The sequence below is a fragment of the Panthera tigris genome, chromosome D2 (assembly GCF_018350195.1).
Source record: "Panthera tigris isolate Pti1 chromosome D2, P.tigris_Pti1_mat1.1, whole genome shotgun sequence".
In the NCBI taxonomy this organism is placed as follows: Eukaryota; Metazoa; Chordata; class Mammalia; order Carnivora; family Felidae; genus Panthera; species Panthera tigris.
In genome coordinates this window covers 23263145-23286277 of record NC_056670.1, presented here as the reverse complement: position 1 = coordinate 23286277, position 23133 = coordinate 23263145, and the positions used below count along the sequence as shown (strand labels likewise).

Sequence of the window (23133 nt, the reverse complement as noted above, 5' to 3'; positions counted from 1 at the left end):
TAAAAATAAAATCTTCCTTTATTTATAGCTTGCTTTAGATTATAATAAATGGCTTCAAGCCCCTTTCAAAACACTCAGAATATGTGTTTTAGTAATCATTTTACATTTAATTACAATCTCCCCCAATCTTTTTAATAATACCATCTCAGGCTGGTCTGTTTGAGACCTGTTGAGACCTCCCCTCCCATGTGTCCATGTTATTCCTCCAAGCCCTTAAGATACTGAGGCCCCTTGAAACACACCTCCGTATTCCCCCCACCCCCGCCTCAGATGGGGTGGGGAGCCCAGCAAGGCCAGAAGACAGCCTATGTAAGTCCCTGCAATCACTTCAGAGGAAACCATCGCTCTTGTCATCCTTTATCTCTTCTATGCACTCTATTTCATATATTTTTTGAAAATGTATTTATTTATTTTGAGAGAGTGCGTGAGTGCAAGTGGGGGAGGGGCAGAGAGAGGAAGAGAGAAAATCTGATGCAGACTCTGCACTGTCAGCACAGAGACCAACATAGGGCTTGGTCCCACAAACCACGAGATCATGACCTCATGAGCCCAAATCAAGAGTCAGATGCCCAACTAACTTGGGTCACTCAGGCTCCCCTCTACTTCATATTTTATAAAGAGTTTTCACATGCTTGATTATCACTTCATCCTCCCATCAGCCTGTGAGGTAGATTAGAGGAATCTCATCACAGATGAAGGAAGCAAGACACAGAGAGGTTGCATGACTTGGCCAAGGACACACAGCAGTAGAATGGCAATGCCAGAACTCATAGCTTAGGATCCCAAGAGCAGACTTCTTTCTTTTTAAAAATTTTTTTTTCAACATTTTTAATTTATTTTTGGGACAGAGAGAGACAGAGCATGAACGGGGGAGGGGCAGAGAGAGAGGGAGACACAGAATCGGAAACAGGCTCCAGGCTCCGAGCCATCAGCCCAGAGCCTGACGCGGGGCTCGAACTCACGGACCGCGAGATCGTGACCTGGCTGAAGTCGGACGCTTAACCGACTGCGCCACCCAGGCACCCCGAGCAGACTCCTTTCATGACATCAAAACAGTGTCCACATCAGATTGAGCTGGTGAATAGCCCATGTGTGTAGCAAGGTGATAATACAGAACTCTGGGGACCTTTTGCTTCAAGTGAGGCAGAGGACTGTGGAAATCATAGCTTCTGCTACAAGTTGTCAACTATAAGCTGTGGGTCTCTTACTAGGGGGGAGATAGTGCAGCAAAGAGGTCAGCAGGGATCTAAGGGGATGGGTTAGGTTAACAGTGCTCTGAGATTTTACTCTCAGTAAGTAAAACTATGGTTCCTCTGACCCTGCTCACGTGTGTCTCTAGTTAGAACAGAGGTTCTATATGTCCACCACTGAATCACAGATAACTCTCAATTATATTGGAATCCTTCTACTTACTCCCCCAGGCACCAGACATTTCTTGGACATCTCCCATTGGTTGAGTACTGTGCTAGCAGCTGGGACAAAACAATGAAAACCAGACCCAACACCCAACATGACCATATCCTAGTGTCTGTGTGTGTGTGTGGGGGGTGGGGGTGGGGAGGCATAAAAAAAATAAAGAAGGGACGTAATAGATAAGCAAAATAATACAGGTTGTGAAAAATGTAATGAACAGGAGACCACTGGTGATGGGATATTTAATGTGTGGAAAGTGACCATGCCTCCCTCCCACAACCTATCATCTAGACTAGGGAGTAGTACCCTGTTCAACCCTTGCCTATCACAGAAATGACTGACTTCTTTAAGAATAAATAATGAATTATCAAAAGGAAAAAACAATCTTCCTCATACTAGGATTGAAACCGGCAGCAGGAGGCCAGCATCAGGTCCCATTTGGCATTATAAGTATGTGTGGCTGGCCAGGGGTCTGTGTTAGCCCCTGCTGTAGCAGGTGCTGGTGTTTAAATACAGTTTTTACAAGTGAAAGTTCATCTGGAGCAAAGACAAGGGCTGGGCCTTCCAGGAAGTGGTCCCTGTTTACCAAGCTTCCACAGGCCGGCCTGGATGAATCAGACCATTTTGAGATATTTTCTTTCCACAGGAAAGTCATAAAATGTGCTCTTTCCAACTGCTAAATGATTTTATGCTTTTAAGTGCACAGTGCTCCTGGGTACACATCTCCATTTTTTGTGTCCAGATGCGCTTTTAATTCAAATGCTGCCCATGGGCTTTAAAGCAAGAAATGTCTAAACCTTCCCATTGTCTAAACCCACAGTGGGTCCCAACGCCCTATAAGGAGAGAGGAAAGGACACGAGAGCCCCGCCTGGCCCAGCCACCGGGCATCAGGCTCCCACCTGTACAAACCTGCCTCCCGTGAGAGTCTGTGTTCATCATGCCGAAGTGTGCATTCGCTTAGGGTTGTTATTCTGTTGTCCAGAATGTGTGTTAGCTTTAAAACCCCATTTGGGCAAAACCAGTGTCTGCCTAGTAGTCCCCAGCCCCACTCAGCTGGGAAGTTTGATACCGCCATGGGGTGAGCTTGACTAACGCTTTCATTAAGCCGAGGCCTCCTGGTTATGTACACGTTTCAAACTGACCTCATATTATTTTAGGTTTTTAAGGATGCAAAGGACTTCTGGCTCTTTGTTTCCTCAAGAAAATGGTCAAATTTTCTCAAGCAATGATTTCTCTTAGCTTGTGCTTCTCCTGTGATCTCCTTCAAGATCCTCATTTAAATGTTAGGGATTCATGACATCAACCCATCATCTACTGCTTGTCATTTTAGGGCCCTGTGCCAGGTACAGAAAAGCATAGAGGTAGAAGGTAGAAGGTGGAGGGTGGAGGGTGGGGAGATACCATGAAAATAAAGAGAAGTTGCTGCTATCAAGGGTTCATGATTTAGCAGGAAGCATAACCCCATACAATTAACCATAAAGCAAGATGAAAAACCGAACAGACCACACCCAAGTAAAACAAACCAATGTAGGTATCCGAGAGACTTAATCTCACTTTGAAGACACTTGACAGTTACTTCTTTCCCCAGTGTGGGGAAGACCCAAGAAACTATGAAAAGCTCTATACCTATTATGTTCATTAAGTTTCATTGCTTCTAAATATAGTCGTTTTCAAACTGTTCTTTAGAAGCCAAACTATGTTAGAGGTGGCTTGAAACCAGCTTTCTAAATGCTCACCTCTGCCAAGAAAACAGGTCCAGAGAGTGGGAAAGGAATCTTCCCCTTCTCTACTTTCCTGGATGGACATAGGAAAATATCCTGTCACTTCAAAACAAAACAAAACAAAACAACAAAAAAAACGGGGAAACTATTTTAACCCAAGGCACAGTCCTGGGGCTTTGGTTTCTCTAACCTTTGAGGTTGCAGGGATGAAATCATCTTGGAGTTTTTGTGGCTTGGTTAGGAAACAGCAATCAGAAATCTTGCAGGACTCGAGTGTGTCCAGGGCTTAAGAACGTAGGAGATGTGAACTCAAGAGGCACACTGGCCTGCGTGCAGTGTTACCCAGGCAGCTCTGAGAAACAGCCTCTTTCTCGGGACACCTTGAGGGCGGACTGAATTCAAGGAAGATGACTTTTTTTTCCTGGTAGTACTCCAGGAACTGGAGCCTTTCAAAACTACATGACATCATCTTTGGCCTTGAGAATTTTGAATTAAGCAAGAGGCTTTGTCCGTCCAGAGTACTAGGGTTAGATTCAGAGGGTGTCTTGAAATGATGTCAAAGCCGGAATCTGGTGTCAAAGCCTAATCCTTCCAGCAAGAAGACACGTGGCTTCTTCTTCCAGATGAGAAATAATGGTCCTGTCTCACCCGTGGGGAGAGGCGGAGCTGCTGACATTCTTAGAAGGCACCCCTTGCATGGTCTTTTGCATCTAGAATAAGATTTTGTCAAGACCCATTTCCCTACTCTACCTTCTCTCCAAATATTGCCTCTGGTTCACCTTCAAGTGGTTAGCCAAATGAAAATCACTTTAGCAAACTACCCTCAACACACCGCATCCTGGTAATACCCCAAGCTACTCTTCAAGCTTTAATTGCTTCACCAGACACTGAAGTGAAGACCTCTTTAGTTTAGCTCATCAGTGTGGCTCTATTCCGTTCTGCCTCCTCAACTGTAGGTGACCCATATTCTAAAATGTATGGAAGGATGCATGATTGTAAAGGAAAGGATCCTCATTGCCAACCGATCAAAATGCCAGGATATTGTTTTTTAGGGAATCAAATTCATTCATTACATTTATGATCTCGACCTAAGGAGGCACAGACACAAAATCCATTTCCAGCAAAGACAGAGGAGGCCAAGAGAACTGAATATAGCCATTAGTCGAATGCTTATAAAGGCTTAAAATAAAACCTTTGCTCCTCTTTTTTTTTTTTAATTCAATTTGAGGGTTATGAAGGACTGAAATGAAATAATCCATAATCCGCAATTCAAACCAGAAGGTTTGGAATAGTTTATAACCACAAACAAAAACAAGCCAATTAAGATGGCCTCTTTTTATAACCAGAAGGAATTCCAGAGAGATGTCTTTATCCAATCACAAGTTAACAGCAGGAGAGATACATCCACAAGTTTTAAACTTGCAGTTTTTTTACTGTTACCGAATGTTTACATCATGCAGACTTCTTGACCCATCTCCTAAGTTCACACATTTTTCTCAAGACGCAGATAAAATCTCAGCTAATAGTGTGTCCGGTTAGGCTCAGGTTAGTTACAAAGAACTCACTGTAAGATGCTACCAGTGAAGGTAGGTTATTAGATGCTTTTCCCAAAATATCACTGGAAATATGGAGAAAGCATTGTACACATACCTAAGAGACTGCTGAGGATGGAAGATATAAACACTGGTCATTTATATATGAAGGATGGTCTTTCCTTTCAGTGTTGCTATGGAGCTTGAGGCAATTGTGCACAAAATTCTCAGCAAGTCAGAATTTGAAGAAATCCATAATGACCCCATGCAACTCATTTCACCTCTCTGTGCCTCAGTTTCCTCATTTATAAAACGAGGGTGTGGGCTGGAGCAGGGCAAGTATCTTTCTCTGCACAAAGGCCTATTTGCAAAAAATAAAAATGTTCTGACACTAGGCTTTCCTGCATTCAAAATGAAAATGGCTTATCAAGTCCCAATGTAGCTAGATTACCACTTTACCAAATGGAAAAACCTTCGCTGGAAAGTTTGTGCTGCTTGGGAGCCAAAGGGATGTTAATACTCCAGCTTGCTTCTTTAGTAATGGTGTGAAGACAACTTTCTAATCTTTGATACTTGACTTAGATGGGGCCACATTTTGAAGCTGGGAGTCATGAGGGCTATTAGGCTAAGTGGGAATAATCTGTTACCATTAGCTTTGAATTAACATCCCCTGGACAGCTTATAAAAAAGGCTTCTTGGGTTCTTAGGCCCAGGGCCCACCACAGAGTTAATATCTCAGTGTGGAGGTCTAGACAGCTACGTATGCTTTAAAGTTCCCTTTGAAAATTTGAGCCCCAGTCCTTGAATAGCCTTTGGGAACCACAGATCTAGAAGATTCCAAGATCTCCTTTGAGCTCTAATGACAAGTCTACACTTGCATCTGATATCAGATAATCTCACAGATAAATGTCTTTCAGTAACACAGTGATGACAATTTAAGTCCTCAGACTGGATCTTACTCATACGTCTGCTGGACTGATGTCAAAACTGAATCCTCACTGAACATCTCATTTTGTTTATTGGCCCAATTCTACCAATAGAAAAGTGTATTCTGTACTTAGGTTCAAAAGCTTCAATGGAGCAAGGGAGTTGCAAACTTCAGTGCCTACAGGCACAACAAGGTAGCATAAGGCATTAAAAAAATAAAAAGGAAAGGAAGGAAATAAGGAAGGAAGGAGGGAAGGGAGGAAGGACAAATCCTACCAAATTGGCTTCATCCAGTTGATGACCCTGGATGTAGATTTTAGAGTAAGAGGGCTAAGTAGATTCACCGTCTCAGATGTGATGTTAGAGCTGGGGGTGAAGAATGGCAAGGGCCCAACGAACAATGAGAGAGTTGATGGGTAAATAGGGAAGGAGGAAGGGAGCGATTCCAGAAGTTGCCAGTTCCCTCTGTGGCTTGGTGGAAGAGGCTCGAAGCTCATGACCACATGAAAAGCAGATGCCGATCTGGTCTCCCATGTGCTCCCACCCCAGCCTTTCTCTCCTGCACTCCACCTACATAGAGTGAAGGCACAGCACATGGCAAAAGGGAATGCTTAGCTTGTTATAAATCTTCTGTGCATTGCCTTCCATCCCTCCCCTCGCCCCCAGCCTACAGAATCATCCCAGGGCCTACCATCCCAAAGCCTTTTCTCACTGGGCTGCATCCTCTCTGGACTCCCCTTCAGGGTCACTTGTCCCAGCCACCTGGTCACTCTAAGTTATTCAGACTCTCCATGTCCAACATTATTCCACCTCCACACTTTCTTCCCCCGTTTGGCTTTCTCTTCCTGCAAGACCATGATCATTCACGTCTGAATTCTATCTATTCTCCAAAATTCTGCTCGAATGACATGAGAGTCACAAGCCTTCCTTCCCTCATTTCTAAATGAAATAGTACTTTACTTGAACAGGGAATGGACCTTTTTCCACTTGTCTTTTCATTATAATTACTGCCTCTCCTGGATGGTAAACAACTAGAAACACTGGGGTAGATATTTTTGCATCTTCTAGAGTGTGTAGCACAATGCCTCCAATATGTACGACTTAATAAGTATGTGCTCTGGTGATGTGCTGATTGCGTGGCCATTCATTATTTCCCTCATTCAACAAAAGAGAAGATACTGTGTGTTCGATATACTGCAAATGCCCTGAAACTAATCAGAAGTTTCTTTTGTGTATTCTATACCAACTTGCCGTTGCATGGCAAAAAATAGATCCTTGTGAAGATACAGAAGATACAAAAGCAGGAAAAACTGATTCTGTGAAATTTGTTGGCACTCTCCCTATCAGCAGGCAACAACAAATTTCTGGGTTTAAAAAGACATTTCATAATATTGTGCAGTATCATGTAACTTATCTACAGTTCATAAAAATGTGTATTCCTATTCTTAACATCAAGAGTTAGGCTTAAAAATCTAAGCTATGGGGCTGACTCCTGAATTCATGAGACTAAGTTATTTTTTTTTTTCACATGGACAAAAGCTATAATTAGCTTAAGATTTTGCAAAACTGTGAGCCACAGTGGCAAGGAGTCAACCTCTTTGTCCTATCAACAGACCCAACCAAGTGAAAAATTTCATTATTTATTTTGTACAGTGGGTGCTTGATAAAACAAATATTGTAAGGAAATTCATGTCTATGAAATGCACATCTTATATGTGCTTCATATGAGCATTTTCTTTCTTTATAAACTTTATTTCTTTATAAACTGGTACTAGTACCTCCCATGTATTAATATTTTTACACACACACTGACTCACATCTTAAGAGTTTTTAGTCAGAATTCACAGCAGGGATTTCTACAGTAAATACCAGATTATCCGAATCACATCATGCCTGCCATCTTTTCCCGTTCCAACCCCATGACATCAAACCATTATATTAGTTTGTGGAGTAATATGCTCTATCTGGCAAGACACACTAGTTATTATGGTGGGGCTAAAATGAATTTCATTTTCTTGACTTTGTGTCTCTTATTGTCATTTTACTAAGATACAGAGGTATCCCAGGTTACCTCGTGAGGAGAGAAAAAAAAAATAATTTCTTATTCGATTGCAGAAGAAACTGCACAACTTAATCTGATCATTGTGTGGAGGAGACAATATTTCCAATGACGACATCTTCCTATGTCAATTGATTTTATTACAGATATCATCTCTGCGTGCTCTGTTAATACAGCTCTTTCTTCTTTCAAGATTTTAATCTTAGTTTGTTGCTCTCACATTTTATTGGTTCAAAATACAGGCTGTAAAATCCGTGGCCATCAAATTTTCCTGTGGGCTAAAAATAACTCGTTCCTGTCAGTTAGAATTAGCTGATAAAGAGTGTCAGAGCCTGTTCTGAATAAGTTTGATAACTTCCTGTTTATGCGGCACTGACCCTTGTCTAATAAAGCTTCTTTGCCCTAGAATAAGAGGAGATTCTGCTGTCTTCTATTCCTTAATGGCCAATACTGATTACTTTTGAAAGCCTTTAATACATTTCCCATATTAGACATGAACAGATGTCAGGTATGTTGCCAAGGGAAATTTCTTTTATGCAATCTTGGCTTGTTGTACAATAATAGCCCTTTCTCAACATGGGAAAAAATTACAGACCCAACTAATTTCCCTGACAGGGGGAGAGTTACATATGTTTTCCACTTGTAGTTTTTACGACAAGTTTACAATTTTGCCAAACCTGGAACTAATTGGGATCGTTTCCAAAAGCGGCCCAATAAACCCCCAAAAGTGTGGAGCCATTTGAAAAGGCAGTCAATGACGGTTTACTCTTGCATTTTCTCCATTTTGGTCAAAGGAGGGGTGGGGGAGTTAGGTTGCAAAATTATTTCATTTAAGTTGCTTAAACACTTACTGTTTCATATCCTCCCAGTTTTTGAGCAGCTTGAAACATAGTCCAAAGGTTAACTGTTAGAGGGACAATAAGTATTTAGATAAGCATTGCATTAACATATTTCCAAGAAACGTCAATTAAAACATTTTGTTTTGTTCTGATTTCAATGAGAAAGAGAAAAAAAAATACGAGTACCCCAGAGAGCTAAGTTCTTAGGCATCAATTTGCCAAAGGGCATTCAACACCAGGATATATTATTACCACTTAAAATATTTCTTAAGAAACAGTCGCAAATATGGAAACGGTTCTACTTTGAGGATAAAGGACAACACAGTTTTAGTCCTGTGGCCATCAGCCGACCAAGGGAAGCTAGGTTATGGTGTCCTTGGGAAAAGTGTGGCATTTCAAAATTAGGGTTGGTCTCATTCAACCCTTAGAAAGAAGCCATTGATTAAATGGTAATATATAATGCTTCCTTCAGACAAGACCTTTGCATAATGAAGAAATAACAGCCACTTTCATACATGATTATGTTTTCAATAGAATGTCTGAAGGCAGCACTCCATTAAGAACTCATACAGTATTTCACTAATGCGTGGTGCCTTGTAACGAGTAGGAAAACAAATATTTCACCCTAGAAGTAGCAGTGATAGAACACATCCAAGGGAAGGAAGATCCTCATTCACAGAAGAATGGAGTCCTTAGTTCTAGTCCCCTAACTTGTCTGTGTGATGTTACAAATACATACTTTGTTAAAACAGATTTCTCTTTGCAGGTTTGCATACGTTTACGCTGTTAAACGACTGTGCCCAACTGCTGGCAATCCTGTTTGTTTGTCCCAGACACCATGGAATGGGACTGCTATGGATTTGACTCTTTTACAAGAGGGGAAAATTGAATTTCAAGTAATTCCTTGGTAAGGGAAATGGAGAATAAAATTAAAATTAAAAAAAGAAAAGGCTCTTTGACACAACACGTTGGAAAAGCCTCACTGAACCTTGTACTATTTCAAAGCTATCGAGAGCCCTGCTTCGGCCTTGATTTAATCTGAACCAATGCATAATGCAACAAAGCTGTTCATAGTACATTAATTTTACTTCTATTTCAAGCAACCAGTTTTCAGACAAACATTGTAATCATTCGTAGTTATATAAGTTTATAATGGCTGCGAGTGCTCTCTTGCAATCAGTGCCAACTGCTATTAGGTATGTAAATTGTTATGTAAAACATACAGGTTTGACATTCTTCATCAAAATGACACATGGTTTTAATCTAGGAAGATACGTTTGGAGAAAATACGATTTCAAGCCAGGGGCTCATTGCTTTGTGTGCCACAAAATCCAGACAGAGGCAAAATATATATTCAGTTGTGAAATCAGGACCGGATCTGGGTTCCTTCTCTTTTTCTATGGAATTCTGCTCAGCTATGAGTTTCCTTTTCTACTTAAAAATTTATTACGATGCTTAAAATGTGCATGTCAAAGTAGTTCAAAATCGGGCTTTCAGTTCAAATCTGTGTCTTTCATGTTTCCTCTGAAGTCAGGTTTTTGTTATCCCTTAACAAATTTGGGGCTTAGGAAATATGTTTTCTCTTTCTGGTTGTTTTGTCCACCTTTAAATGTCCTCCTCTTAAAAGCTGTCTTTTCACAGGCAACATCTGTGCCCGATAAAGCGACGTCATATTATTATCTCAGAAGAAAGGCGTGACAGACACTCAAGATTGACAAAACAGAAAATGAGAAACTTTCAACATGTCTATTTCCAGTCATAATCAGTGGATTCAAGCCTATAAATATCTCACTGCAACTGCCCCAGAAGGGAACAATGTAGCGGAAAGAGGCAGGGAGAAACATTCCTGGCCTGGATGATTTGTAGATTTAGTATAAACACAGAGAGCATCATCCCCAGATTAGGATTTCGACATAATCCTGAGTCAAAACTGTTTTCCAGTTTAAAGCATACGAGTAGTGTTGATATTTCAGAGATGAAAACAAGCATACTTACTCTGTTTAAAACCTAAATAGGGTATTCGCTCTATTGGCGTCTTCCTTTCTTTCATGTATTTATAAAGTGCCACCAGGAAAGCCTGTTCATCTGCCCTGCACTCTTCACCAATGGCAACCTTTGGTTTTTCTTCATTTGAGACTTTTTTACAGTTATTATGGTTATTCTTCGGCTTGGACAAGGCTGACCTGGCCTCACATTTCACCTGGAAAAGGGGGGGAAAATATGCCACATCAAATCAAGTACAGCCTCGGGATGCTTACAAAGACACAGCTTGCACTGTGTGGGAAGGGTGAACCAGTAAATTATCCTTGTCCTGAAGTAGCTTTTTAAAGGCAACACTGCATATGAATGGTCTCACACCACGGGGTAGTAAATTTCTGTAAAGGGCCAGGTAGTAAATAGTGCAGGCTTTTGGGCCAGAGAGTCTCTGTTGGAACTACTCAACTCTAGCACAAAAACAGTCACGGACATATAAACTAATGGGTATGGCTGTGTTCCAATAAAACTTTATTTATAGAAACATGTGGTAAGGGGGCCGTGGTCTGCCCAACTGTGCCAACCTCTGTTAGAGTCCTTACAAGTATGTTGATACGATTCCAGAAACAGTGTTTGCATCTGGCTGGACCATTCTTTTGCCTCCTTATACACTTTATTTTCTCAAGGGGCATCAGCTGTTAATGTCATTGAACAAAACGTGTCTTTTTAATATATAGTCCCGTATTTTGCACTTTGTATCAACGTGAAGTGTATTACTTCTTCATAGTAAACTTATCTTGTTGCTACTGTTTCCAGCAACCTGAAAAAAACACGTCACCACCAGCGGATGTAGCATCAGGAACACCAGCAAAGTCTCTACTGTCTGTCACCTGAGGGTGATGCCTTACTGATGCACCCTCAGTAGGTAACAAAAGGTCCCACTCTTTAATGAGGGCTTCTTGTTTTTCAGTCAGCTCTGAGAATGCTGAAGATGCTAACTTGGCAAAGGCAAGAGTAGAGGTCAGCTAAAAACCAAAGAAGAGTAAGTGGAAAGAGCCATGATTAGAAAATAAATGGCAGTAAATGTGCCAGATGTTCTTGCTTCCACACTCTAGGGCAAATATGGAACTCGGCAACCTGAGTGGCTAACCTAAGGTCCCCTCCCCACCGCCATGTTCTACAAGAGGCCTCTGATGGGTGTTAAATATAACGCTAAGTTGCTGAGCTATTTTAATTGTAAAAAGGGGAAGTACAAAGGGTCAGACTTTGAGTTCAAATGTGCCCATGGGGAATGTGTACAGTTCGATATTCTTCACATCTCCAGATCTCACATCGGAGAGAAGAGGGCTGGGGAATTGTTATGAACAAAAATGTCCCACATATTTGACATTGTTTTCCATTTCAGATTTTTGAGCCTTCTTTTTCTTCCCCTTCAGAGTCTCCTTCCCAGGCATTAAGAATATAAAAGCCTATGCTCATCTATAAAAGGGGATGGCGTCCTCCTGTGCACAGGGGTTTTCTTCACGTTGTTCTCTTAAGGGAATATGCGAGGTTAATATCTTCAGACTGGTTCTGGAAAAAATAAAACTTCCTGTACAACTCATTCGACTGGGCCCCTAGATAAGATTATAATTTTTAAGGGGCTGGTGGAAATGGGATTAAAATATTTTTCCACGTAGAATTTTTACCGACAGTATTTTCAAACCTTAGTACTTTGCCACATTATATTATGGCGAGCATCCTGTGAAAATTTATGTTGTCATCAGTTTTCACTGCCAAATTTTCGATGCAGTCTACAGTTCTGATGAAATCTATAATTTAATGGCTTTTTGAAATCATAAAATCATTCCAGTTTTTATCTGGATTGCCCCGGGCCTTTTGCGAGTGGGTACTATGTAGCCAGGCTCCATTCTAAGCCCTTTTTAGGTATTATTTCATTTTATGCCCATAATTCTAATGAGGCACGTTGTTATTCTCCTTTTAGAGATGAGGGGACTGAGGTACAGAGGTGATGAGTAACAGGTACAAGATCATGTCCAAGTTAGTAAGTGGTGAGTTTGGGATTGAGCTCTAGGGCCTGTGGTATCAAACACTATGATTTACTGACACTCATAAAAAAAATTAAATCGATAGTCAAAACGCACTTGCAATTAAAAGCATATCTTAATAGTGGGTGTTACAAAACATACAGCTTAGAAATATGATCTAGCAAATGAGGAACAAAAGATGAAACTAGATGGTTTCCAAAGTATGAAACCAAAGGGCTCCGTTCCTTCTATTGTATATCAAGCAAAGGGAAGGAAACTAGTATCCACTGAGCCCTGGCAGTGAGCTGGATACAGTGCTGTGGTCTCACACAGTCTCCTGAATGTTCGTTCGTAACAATCAGAAATAACAATCATAGATTGGCTCCATTTTACAGTTGAGGAAAATGAAGCTCGGTGAGGTTATGTATTTTGTTACTGGGCGCATGGGGGGCAGAACTCTGGGTATGGACTCAGGTCTGCTTCACTCCAAATCCCAGTTTTGCCCAAACAGGAGTAGATACAAGATTTGCATATAAAACAGGCTGAGTCTTAACTGTGAAGCAATAATGGGCCATATATATATATATATATATATATATATATATATATATATATATGTAATTAGATCAGAAGCACCACTATTAAGGGAGTATGAGGTTTCCCTCTGTGTCTAGATGGCCACCACCTAACCTTGTGCCTCAACTGTGCAGAAACACCCAGAAACAGAAGGAAAGCATGGCGGAGGTGCACAACCCAGGCCCAGAGTCATTCAGACTCCCTGCTTTGTAGAAAAGGCTCCTGGGAAAGCCAGGCTGCCACCTCCTGAACTCCATCCTGAACCTCAGTGGGCATCCCAGCAGGTCTCTCCTTGCAGGGGTGGGGGGAGGGGCACACATAGGCTTTGTAAGAAGTGAACAGTGGTTTCCTTTCTCAGACTCGCTCCATACATTTCTTGAGTTAACATAAGAGCCCCTTAGACTATTATCGCATTTCTGGGTAGGACCTGGCCAAGTTACTTTCCACATTTTTCTCACATTTACCCCAAATATTCTCATTTTAACTTAACATTTTAATCTATTGCAGTTCCAATAGGAACTAGTCTTCATGTTGACCTTGAGAATGCCCAATCTTTTGATGGTGACAGTTAATTACTCGATCTGTTTTTCCAACCTGAACACCTTATACTTGTTGAGTTCACTAAGAGCTTTGGGGTTTCTAAAGTGATTGAGGAAGTGCTAATTAAAGAATCCACATTTAATGTTTTCAGTGAACCACCACCTATTTGATATTAACCACATCCTTTCACTGGCCTGAGTTATAACTGATCCAGCCTTCAACTGGGGCAGCAAGATGTGATGAACCAGCAAGAAAGAAGAGCCACAGTCTCATTTGGATTTGTCACTGACTTGGTAGGAGACCCTCATGTTCTTCCTCAGTGACGCAGGAAGGATAATCCCTGGGGGTCCCTGGGGGTTTGAGGACCAAACTGGATGAAAAATATTGAAGATAATGAAAGTATCACCTTTGTGAACTATCAGGATGTTCCTGATTTAAATGTAAGAACATATGGCACACCATGGCTTCCCTTCTTTTGTTCCTTTTAGAGTCTAACCACCTGTTATATACTTCTGGCCTTTCGAAGGGGCTTACAGAATGTGAAGAGTTATTTGCCTCTTATTGGTGGAGGCCTTCCACTAGAGGCCTGGACTGAGAGGGATTTTCTTGCACAGATCACCGTATGAACGGGCTTGGGCCCCCCTCTGCTGCCATAATATGATCCTAGGGAAACAGCAGGATTTGGTTGGACATTTTCAAGACATCCTCAGAGAACCGGTAGCCTCTTCCCGTGTGTCTTTTGCTGTCTTTGGAAAGCCATGAAATTCTCCGTCCCTTAGAAAACAGTCTTGCAAAGCTGGTTTTTATGTTCTCATTGAGAGAGTGCAAATTTTTGATGGCGACAGGCAAATGGCTGCCATTGTTCTTCCAGCCATGCACACAACAGATCCAGGAGGTTCTCCCTCTAGAGAGCTTAGTGGGGTGTAGCTGCACGAAGCTGGGATTTATCCATAGTTAGAAATGGTCTGTTTGAGACATTTTTGTAAAACTCAGTCACATAGGTCTTGGTCATAAAGCCAAACTGTCACTTGAAACACTGCTTCCAGTCCAGCAAGTGATCAGATGGTCACAGGCTGTGGTCTCCATTCCAGTGTTTCATGAGGAAAGACTCCTTGAAGACATAAATGCCTCTCTAGTGGTTGTTCTGGGCCCAGACGTGGCTTGTTCATTCTGTAGAGACTTTACATCTCTCTGTTGGTGCCAAGAGACAAGCCCACCATACTTCATACCTATTCATCTCTTTCTTCTAGTAGAACTGATCTTGCCAGGCCCGTTGAAAGCAGCCAAGGCAAAACTGTAATCCAAGAGTCTGAGGAGAGCTGGGTGTTTAGACCAGTCCACCAGTGGGAGAGTGACCCACCTCCTTGTAAAGATACTGAATGGAAACACTGGTGGGAGGGGGTGGAAAGGGTCACTTAGAAAACCCAGGTTTGACCACTATCCCTCCTAGGAAGTCAGTGAACATCGCATACAGAGCAGGTTTGTGTTCTCTTCGGTTTTGTGGATCCTAGTGTGAGTCTTGAGCTGCTTTCCATGGTGAGAAATATTGGAGGTGCTGTTCTTTCAGATCAGTTTGTAGGAGTTTTGTAAAATTCCCAGGGGCATACTTCTTTAGTAGCTCCAAATGACATGGGAAGGAGCTTCATCCTGCTGGGCTCAGGTACAGAACATACTGGGGTAAACACATGATGTCACCTTGGAGGTATGAGGCAGGGTGCCAACATGAGACACTGGCAGTGCAATGCAAAGATCCTAAAACCTTCTCGCTCCATTCTATGGTATCTTGCAAACCACATCACAGGGAATAAACTGTTCCTGCTGACATTCTTCAAGACTACGGAAGCTGATAGGCAGTTCTAGGGCTGAGATGTCCAAATTACTAGAGAGTGTCATTCTTGGTACCCACATGCACTCATTTGCAGAAGGTTAAATAAGCAGAACAAAAATAACTTTAGGGAAAGACAGATCTGTTTTTAGACAGAAAATACACATTTCTACTGGCTGATCTCTTTTTAACCCTTTGCATTCTTGGAAGCATGAAGAAACCCTAACAGAAAGGTCATCAGAACTTCCTGATATAACAATCACCTGCTAAAAATAAGATTTATAAACTGTGAATGTCTCAGATTTGCTTCCATTACACTGGGAAGAGGCTTGGCACATGTGGCAGAAAAATAGTAGACTGTCAAACCCAGAGCCGAATTCATATTTTTCTACAGCAGCATCTTCCAAATTCACCACTAGCCAAAATGGTCCATTTTCATACACTTAGTCCTTGAATCTGGAAACATAATATCAGTTGAAATCTGGTCTTCAATTCGAGTCCTAAAGGGGTTAATGCTGTCTTTGGCACAGAATCAACACCTAAGTATGAACACCCAGTAAACAGAACCGTGCAAATCTGACCAACCACCCCCACAAAAGTCAAAAGAGTGAGTCTAAAAATATGAAGTGACACTTCACCCCTCATCGTGCTCAGTCCCTCAGGTGTGCACTTTCCAGACTCCACGGAACTCTTTGGCAAAATGGGCCTGCGCCCGGAAAAAGAGTTTAGCATTTGTATTTTCCTTCTGCGTTACTGGAGATCTTTACAAAGACATAAATGTATATATGGCTGCATGTGTATGTGTAACTCTTTTGCTATGTAGGTAAATATCTTCAGTTTTAATCTAAGGTAAATTAGAGGTGACTTTGGAAAAAAAATCACTAAAAAGCTTAATTCTAGACATTTCTAATTTCATCCTCTGTTAATCTCTGAAACATATTTAGATGAACACGTTCAGAAAGAGGATGGTTCAGCTTGGTCTATTTTTGACACAAGCAGAGTAAACTATGTCATTGTGTCACCTACTATGAAATCTCAGCTTCAATGACGTGGGCGCTTAATCATCTGTCCTTTACCCAACCGGCCAGCCTGGGAGGTGGGAAGCCTTTCTGTTGACTAATCAAAATGCCTCCACTCCCCCTTCCCCCAGCCACACAGGGGAGAGGAGGTGGCGGGAACAGACACAGAGGGCTGTGAATACCAAAGTCAGATTCTCCACTAAAAACTGCCATCAAGACACAAGAGCAGAGAGATAAAGAGAAAGAGGAAAAATAAAAAGATGCAGCCAAATGGATACCAGGGAGCAAATGACCCTACCTTGGCAACAGCTTTGCCGTCGGAATTGTTGTTAGAATCTTTAACACCACTGAACGAATCTCTTCTCTGTGGGCATGGCTTCTTTTTGCGTGGTCTGCCTTTAAGGTTTGGCGCTGAAAACAAACGAAGAACAAATTGATGTACATTTTCATGGGCGTGGGCTTCCTTACGAAAGACCATGAGTGCTACTACAGCGGTGCCCTCTAAACTGTTCAGAGAAACGTACGTATCTCATTTTATGCTCCTCTCTCTGACGGGCCGCACCTTGGTAGACTCCACAGTTCTGTACATGCTTCCCCAAGTGAATCTACTGCACTTTAACATGTCTAATCAGTGTAAATAAAATGAAGCTCTCAGCTCTCAAGGACAATGGTAAGGAAAAGGCACTTCCCTACTGTTAGAAAATAAACATGTTGAGCTGAAAGTCCACCCGAAGCCAGGCTCGGAGATTAGTCTTTGTTTTGTTTTGTATCTGTTTTTCAGAAACCTAGGTGAAATGCCAGCCCACTATGGTATCATAGTAATGTGGCGTTTGAAAACCTCTCTCTTCAAAAGTGGAGACATGAGCAGTTTCTTAAATTATGATACAAATAAGTTGATATGATACAAATGAGTAGAGAGAGAGAGCTATAGAAAGAACATTCATAGTTAACAATCCAAAAAATATTCTTACAAGTATTTACTAATAATATTGCGACCAGCATGTTTCAAATCTCAACAAATCTGGCTGATACATTTAAATCAGCATGCTCTCTTTTTCCTTCTCAATGTGGTAAGATATCGAGGGTTATTTAAAATTACTTCCAAAGATCACACTGGGGTTAGCCTGATTCTGTGAAGATTATACTTTTTGAAAGCCACAGACAAGGTGCAAAGCAGAGTTCTATTTCATCCTTGATGTTGAGCCTGAATCCCTTTAAGATCCATACAGAAAGCAGGGGAAAAAAAGGCTGCTGTTTACCTAGTGCTCGGACTGTCCGGCATCAGCTTTCATATTTAGCTTCATCAGTCACGCAAGTCAAGCAAAATTAAAACAAACCGTGAAACAAGCAGCCCTTGAACGGTTCCAAACTAGTGAATTGTATTGTATCCTGAGCAGTTTTTCCCAGCCCTGTCGAGGTACCCGCGCTTTTTTTTTATTGCTTAAAGATAGGATTACGACGGTGCCAATCTGAACCACTCGAACACTCTTAATTGTTGTTAATCTTACTTACATCACACATTTAACCAGTGGTTTTAGGACATTTTACACTCTGCTCCTCAACATGACTCCTGCGCCCTCGCTTTTCTACCGTGGATAACAGTTGTGCTGTTGGTAAAGCCCAGAAGAGCAGAGCTGCCTTTCTAGCCCGGCAAAAGTTTAAAAAGTGGCTGTGGGGCTCTGGCTCCCCCTCCCAAACCCGTTCCCCTCTCTTCTCCCCCCCCACCCCAGACGGGTGTCCAGAAGTCCACCCCCGAAAGCCAGCCTGGAATTATCACAGGTAAACACCCTCGCAGACAAAAATCAAGCAAAGAGAAAGTAGCGATTACCCATTCCAGTCGACAAACATCTGCCTGAGGATGTCTGTGCTCATGAAAGCTACAGCATGTGACTGCTTCCCGGCCACGTCCCTGGAAGTCTTGACTTGGTGTGGATGTCAGCTTCCCTCCCAACGCGAACGCAAGTGCAAGCTGCCAGGCTCAGCGCTGTGCTTACGACTCCCCTCCCCCGGCAGCTCCATTACTCATGTAAACACACAGCAGTGACTAGCACGGAGTGTGTGGGATGAGCTCTGAGGACTTTGCCGAGTTGCCAGACTGGCAGGGAGGGCTCTGCTCTCTCCCCCTCCCTGCACCGCCTTGGTGATTTCATCGGGCCTGTGTTGTGGATCCTGACCTCCTGCTCTCCTGTCACAGCCTAATGCCACCTTCCATGAACTGCCCCGGTCCTCAGCCTGGAGCCAGGGCGTGGACTATTTTGGTGTCGCGCAGAAGTGTTTCCACAACCGACTCAAGTGCTAAGACTTTAATGACCGCGAGGGAATGATGTACTTTCATGTCCCTTATCAAAATAATAGCCTAGCAGAAAGCTGACAGAGAGACAAACAGAACTTAGGGTAGGTCTGAGACATTTCATTAAAAGAAACAAAACAATATCGCCTCCGTTCTCAGATTTGTTAACTATGGTCTCTCCTTCCTAACATTTTGGCAAAAAAAGACCTCCAAAACATTTAAACCTAAAAGCATTTATTTCCAGAAGAGCTTTCAAATCCCAAAGGCCTTTTAGATAGAACTTGTACTGAACAGGCTGTTTTAAATAAAGGCAAAGGTTCCGGGAACCGACAATAAAGTCATCCTCAAATCGGGTCTATTTTCTCCATTCTTTGAGCTGTTTTCAGAACCCAGAAAAGCACATGTGCCCTTCCCCAACAGATTCTGAGAATTGTAAATTTAGAACAGGCTAGCACCTAATATTCTGGTCACACAAACTTAAACTCTCAATGGGATTTGATCAAGAGAAAAAGCCTTTTGTTCCTAATGAGGCAAGTCGCTGACATTTCAGGTAGGCTGGGCAAATCCCACCAATCACTCAAGCCTCAAACTCAAATATCTCTTCTCCTTTCCCCTCTGCCCTCCTTTTTCTAACTTTCTCTTATGGAAGGTATCACTGTATTCTTTGTACTTTAGTTGGGTTTTATGGCTTATTATTATCCTAAATTGGAGAGTCCTTAAGGGCAGGACCATGTCAGACTCATCTCTCACCTGCCCAGCACACACCCAGGAGGCGGCATTACATAATATAAATCTGTTGAATGAATAAGTGACTAATGGAAATAAAGATGCCCACATGTAACTCCTTCAAGCTTCGAGCCGGACCCACACACTTGGCCTTGTGCATACCTGTCATGTTGGGCACCTGTAAACCTCTGCTCGCCTTTACTATTTACACTTGAGCTCTGGGAACATAACCCAGTGACCAGGAAGTTTGCTCTGGGAATTGAGACTGAAAACCTAAGGCCTTTGGTTCCTGATGACTGTTAAGCCTTTGTGTCTGGCATCTTAGATGAGCTGTGATCTTGTACCCAGTGTAACCAGTGCCCTGATGAGCAGATGTTCAAAGTCCCAGGGAGAACAGAGCATGCAGAATTGGATGGGAGCCCCCATAACACAATTTGAAACCTTTTAGATCCGTAAGACCCTGGGCAAAGCTTTGGGACCGAGGAGCTGGCTTTTGGGGGCGGGGGGAGTAAAAATTCTGGTCCCTGGGCTACTTTTGTTTTTCTTACAGAGTCAAGAAAACAAATCATTTGCAAGGGAAGTGAGTGAAAACAAATGCTTTATGGTGTGGTGGTGTTCAGGAGTGCGGGAGGCCAGCAGTACACTTATTGATAGCATAACTGGGTCTAGTTAGATCCGCTACGGAACAAACTAGTGTGAAGCAATAAATGCTCGGTTACTTTTGCATGTGTATATAATCCACGCTCGTTCACAGAATTCAATGTTTTCAATATTACACATGAATAATAACAATAGCTGGTATTTATTGTGCACTTTCTCTGTGCCAGTCAGCACTTTGCATACAATACTCATTTAAAATTCACAGCAAACCAACGGGAAGGCGCCGTTATTATCCCCATTTTCCAGACCAGGAAACTGAGACAGCGATGGAATTAGTTGTTTTAGGTCATGCAACTGGTTACTGGTAACAGGATCCAACCCGGGCAACTGGACTTTATCCAACATCCCTGCTTTAAGTAACTTCTAACAGACACACACACTCAGTCTGTCTCATAATGAGATATTTATATTATTAACTTGGGCTGGCAGTCACCAGGGAGCTTTCCCTAAATGAAAACAGTCAAATACCACGACACGGTACAAGGGAACTAAAAGCCCATCTCAGGCAGCAAACAGCATCCTCCAGACTTGAGGCAGGGCAGGGTCCCCATCAATCCTGACTCAGCAGTAGGTGACAGACTTCCACTAAAGCCGCAGAGTTCCAATAAAACTTCGTGTGCCACGCACATCACCCCTTTGCAGGGGGCCACTGACTATTCTGCCCACTGCAGAAGAACAGTGAAAGATCTCTGTGGTTTAAAAAAAGAAAATCTTTCCTCTCTGACTGCGCATCTGTTCCTCTTACTCAGGGCCATGAAATTAACAAGTATTCACCTTTGTGAAGTCACTGCTATTTCTATAGGCATTAATCCCAGGAGAGTCGGCAACCGGCCACTTTGACATCTCATCCACGTGTTTTGTCTTCTCCTTTTGTAAAACTCATTCAAACATCAATACAATATAACTTTCTTAAAGACAATATAGCAAAACAAGGTTTTTGTTCGTTTGTTTTCTTAAAGCATCTAAAGTTCAGAGTTTCCAGGCATTCATTTATATATTCACTTCTCTATGGGTTTTGCCAAAGTTATGTGTCAGGACAGCACAGGTGTGGGAAACTTTCAGCTCAATCCCAACCCTTGAAATAATAATAATAAAACAAAGGAAATGTAACCAGTTACTGGCAAAGTAAATTGCTTTTGGCTTAAACGTTCCTGTTTTTTTTCTACTGTGTTCTTCCTGTCATGACCGTCTCTCTTTTTTTATAACATTTATGCTCTTGGAAATACCACGAAGATAAACTGCTATAAAAGCTGGATTGACTCATCAGTTAAAAACTCTTTCTTCTCATTTTGCAGAGAGGATTTTGTTGCCAGCGCAGCTCCATATTCTCTCGAGAAATTCTTTGTGAGCTTCCACTTAGAGATAGGACTTGCTTGTTGGTGGGGGGCTGCAATTAGGAGGATGGAAAACCAGGCATCATTTTCTTAAGAGTCTGACCCCCTAGGGTCAATATCTAGAGGAAGTTGGCAGAGCGTTAACTCACTTGATTTGCAAGTTGTGCGTGCGTGTCCGCACTCGGGTGTGTGTGTGTGTGTGTGTGTGTGTGTGTGTGTGTGTGTGTGTGTTTTAAACACCAAACACAAGCCAGAAAACTAAAGTCCACTGACTGATGCATTAGGGACTGAGAAACATTGGTCCATGTATAATGCACATTGCTGATAATACTTTGCATTTCTGTAATGCCTTTCCTCTGAGGATCTCAATTCTCTGCTACATTTTCTTTGTAGACAATAATCTTAAAATACTCTGGCAAGTTTCAGCATGGAGCTTTGCTCTTGCTGGAAAAAAAAATACCCTAATTTAGTTATCATTTACTGTGTTCTATTTTCAATGTTTCCCTTTTGACTATTTAGAAACTTCCTCTTTCACTACAACAAAAATAGGATGAGTGTTTTTAAAGTTATTAATGTATGACTAAAAGATTTAGAAACCAAGAATGGCAGAAAGCTTGATCAGAGCCACTCCTGAAATTTATGGGTGTAATAAAGGAGAGCCATTTCACAGATAATCTCTTATAGAATTTCAGTTTTCAAATACTTGGAAAAAAAGAAAAGAAAAACAGAAGCTCTCAGCCCTCGTTTTGGCTTTAACTTACAGCCAACATTTTTATTTTAAAAATTCATAAATGATACCCTTAAATGTTTGTTTCAAATCCACAGCATTTCCATATACTCACTACCCCGCACCTAATAGAGCGGTGCCAGGAATCTGTGGTTGCTAGTACTTAACGTCTGTTAATTAGCTGAATCTTTCTGTGAATTCACAGGGCGTTAATTACATATAGATTTAAAAATTTTCAAGTTTACTTTTATTCTGTTTTCCTATAAACAATCTTCTAGGCCCAACAGGAATGTTGGAGAAGCAACTGTGTTATAAAAGAAACGAGCACCCGGGACCACAGACCAGCAAAACTCTATCTTGTGTGGTGTTCTAACCCTAAATGATGACTTCAAAGCAATAGGAAGGTAAAACAAAAAAACAAACAAACCAAAACACTGCAAGAATGTCATCACTTTCTGTAACTGTTCTGACAGTTCCCTTTTCAAGAGTAATTTTTTTTTCTTAAATAAAGCCATGAAAAATAATAATTTAGAGTCATGAACTGAGACTAGACCTGGCCGCAGATGCTCTCACTCTCAAATGTCCCCGAGACCACACAGCCCTGAACAGCGAAGGCTGCACCTGCCCCAGAGGGATGATCACACTGCCACTCTGGATGTCATGGCCGCCTTGAGTTTCCAAGTGTGCTTTAGACCTGGTGTGGTTTGGACCACAGTGTCCATAACAACAATTTAGCATTTCCAATGCACTACACTCTCTCAGAACCCAGATCCACTTCTACCTCCTGTGAAGGGTGAGCAGTGACGTTGTTAGAAAGGGGGTGGGGGTGGGGGGAAGACATGAAGCAGACTTTACATGAGGTCCAACCACTTTGGCTCTTGGTCAAAATCACTGAGATCCCCACGAGTCACTAATGAGAGTGGAATGTATTAGTGCGTTTGTC

The 23133-nt window shown here is 42.0% G+C and overlaps 1 protein-coding gene across 11 annotated transcripts in view; it reads right to left on the bottom strand.

Annotated features, from left to right (window-relative positions):
• Window positions 1–23133, bottom strand: part of ARID5B (AT-rich interaction domain 5B) — a 217195-nt gene that overhangs the window by 64265 nt on the left and 129797 nt on the right. For 9 of the 11 annotated variants that reach the window (XR_006209362.1, XR_006209364.1, XR_006209363.1 and 6 more), the window contains 3 exons: window positions 16752–16864; window positions 10488–10692; window positions 8505–8557 (listed from right to left, as the gene is read on the bottom strand). Coding sequence is in view for 5 of the 11 variants with exons in the window: in XM_042961048.1 (XP_042816982.1) it covers window positions 8505–8557; window positions 10488–10692; window positions 16752–16864 (371 nt within the window). In the remaining 6 variants the exon portion in view is untranslated. Of the gene's footprint in view, window positions 1–8504; window positions 8558–10487; window positions 10693–16751; window positions 16865–18281; window positions 23129–23133 lie in introns of those variants that run through there. The other 2 variants (XM_007095788.3, XM_042961047.1) reach the window with 2 other exon arrangements.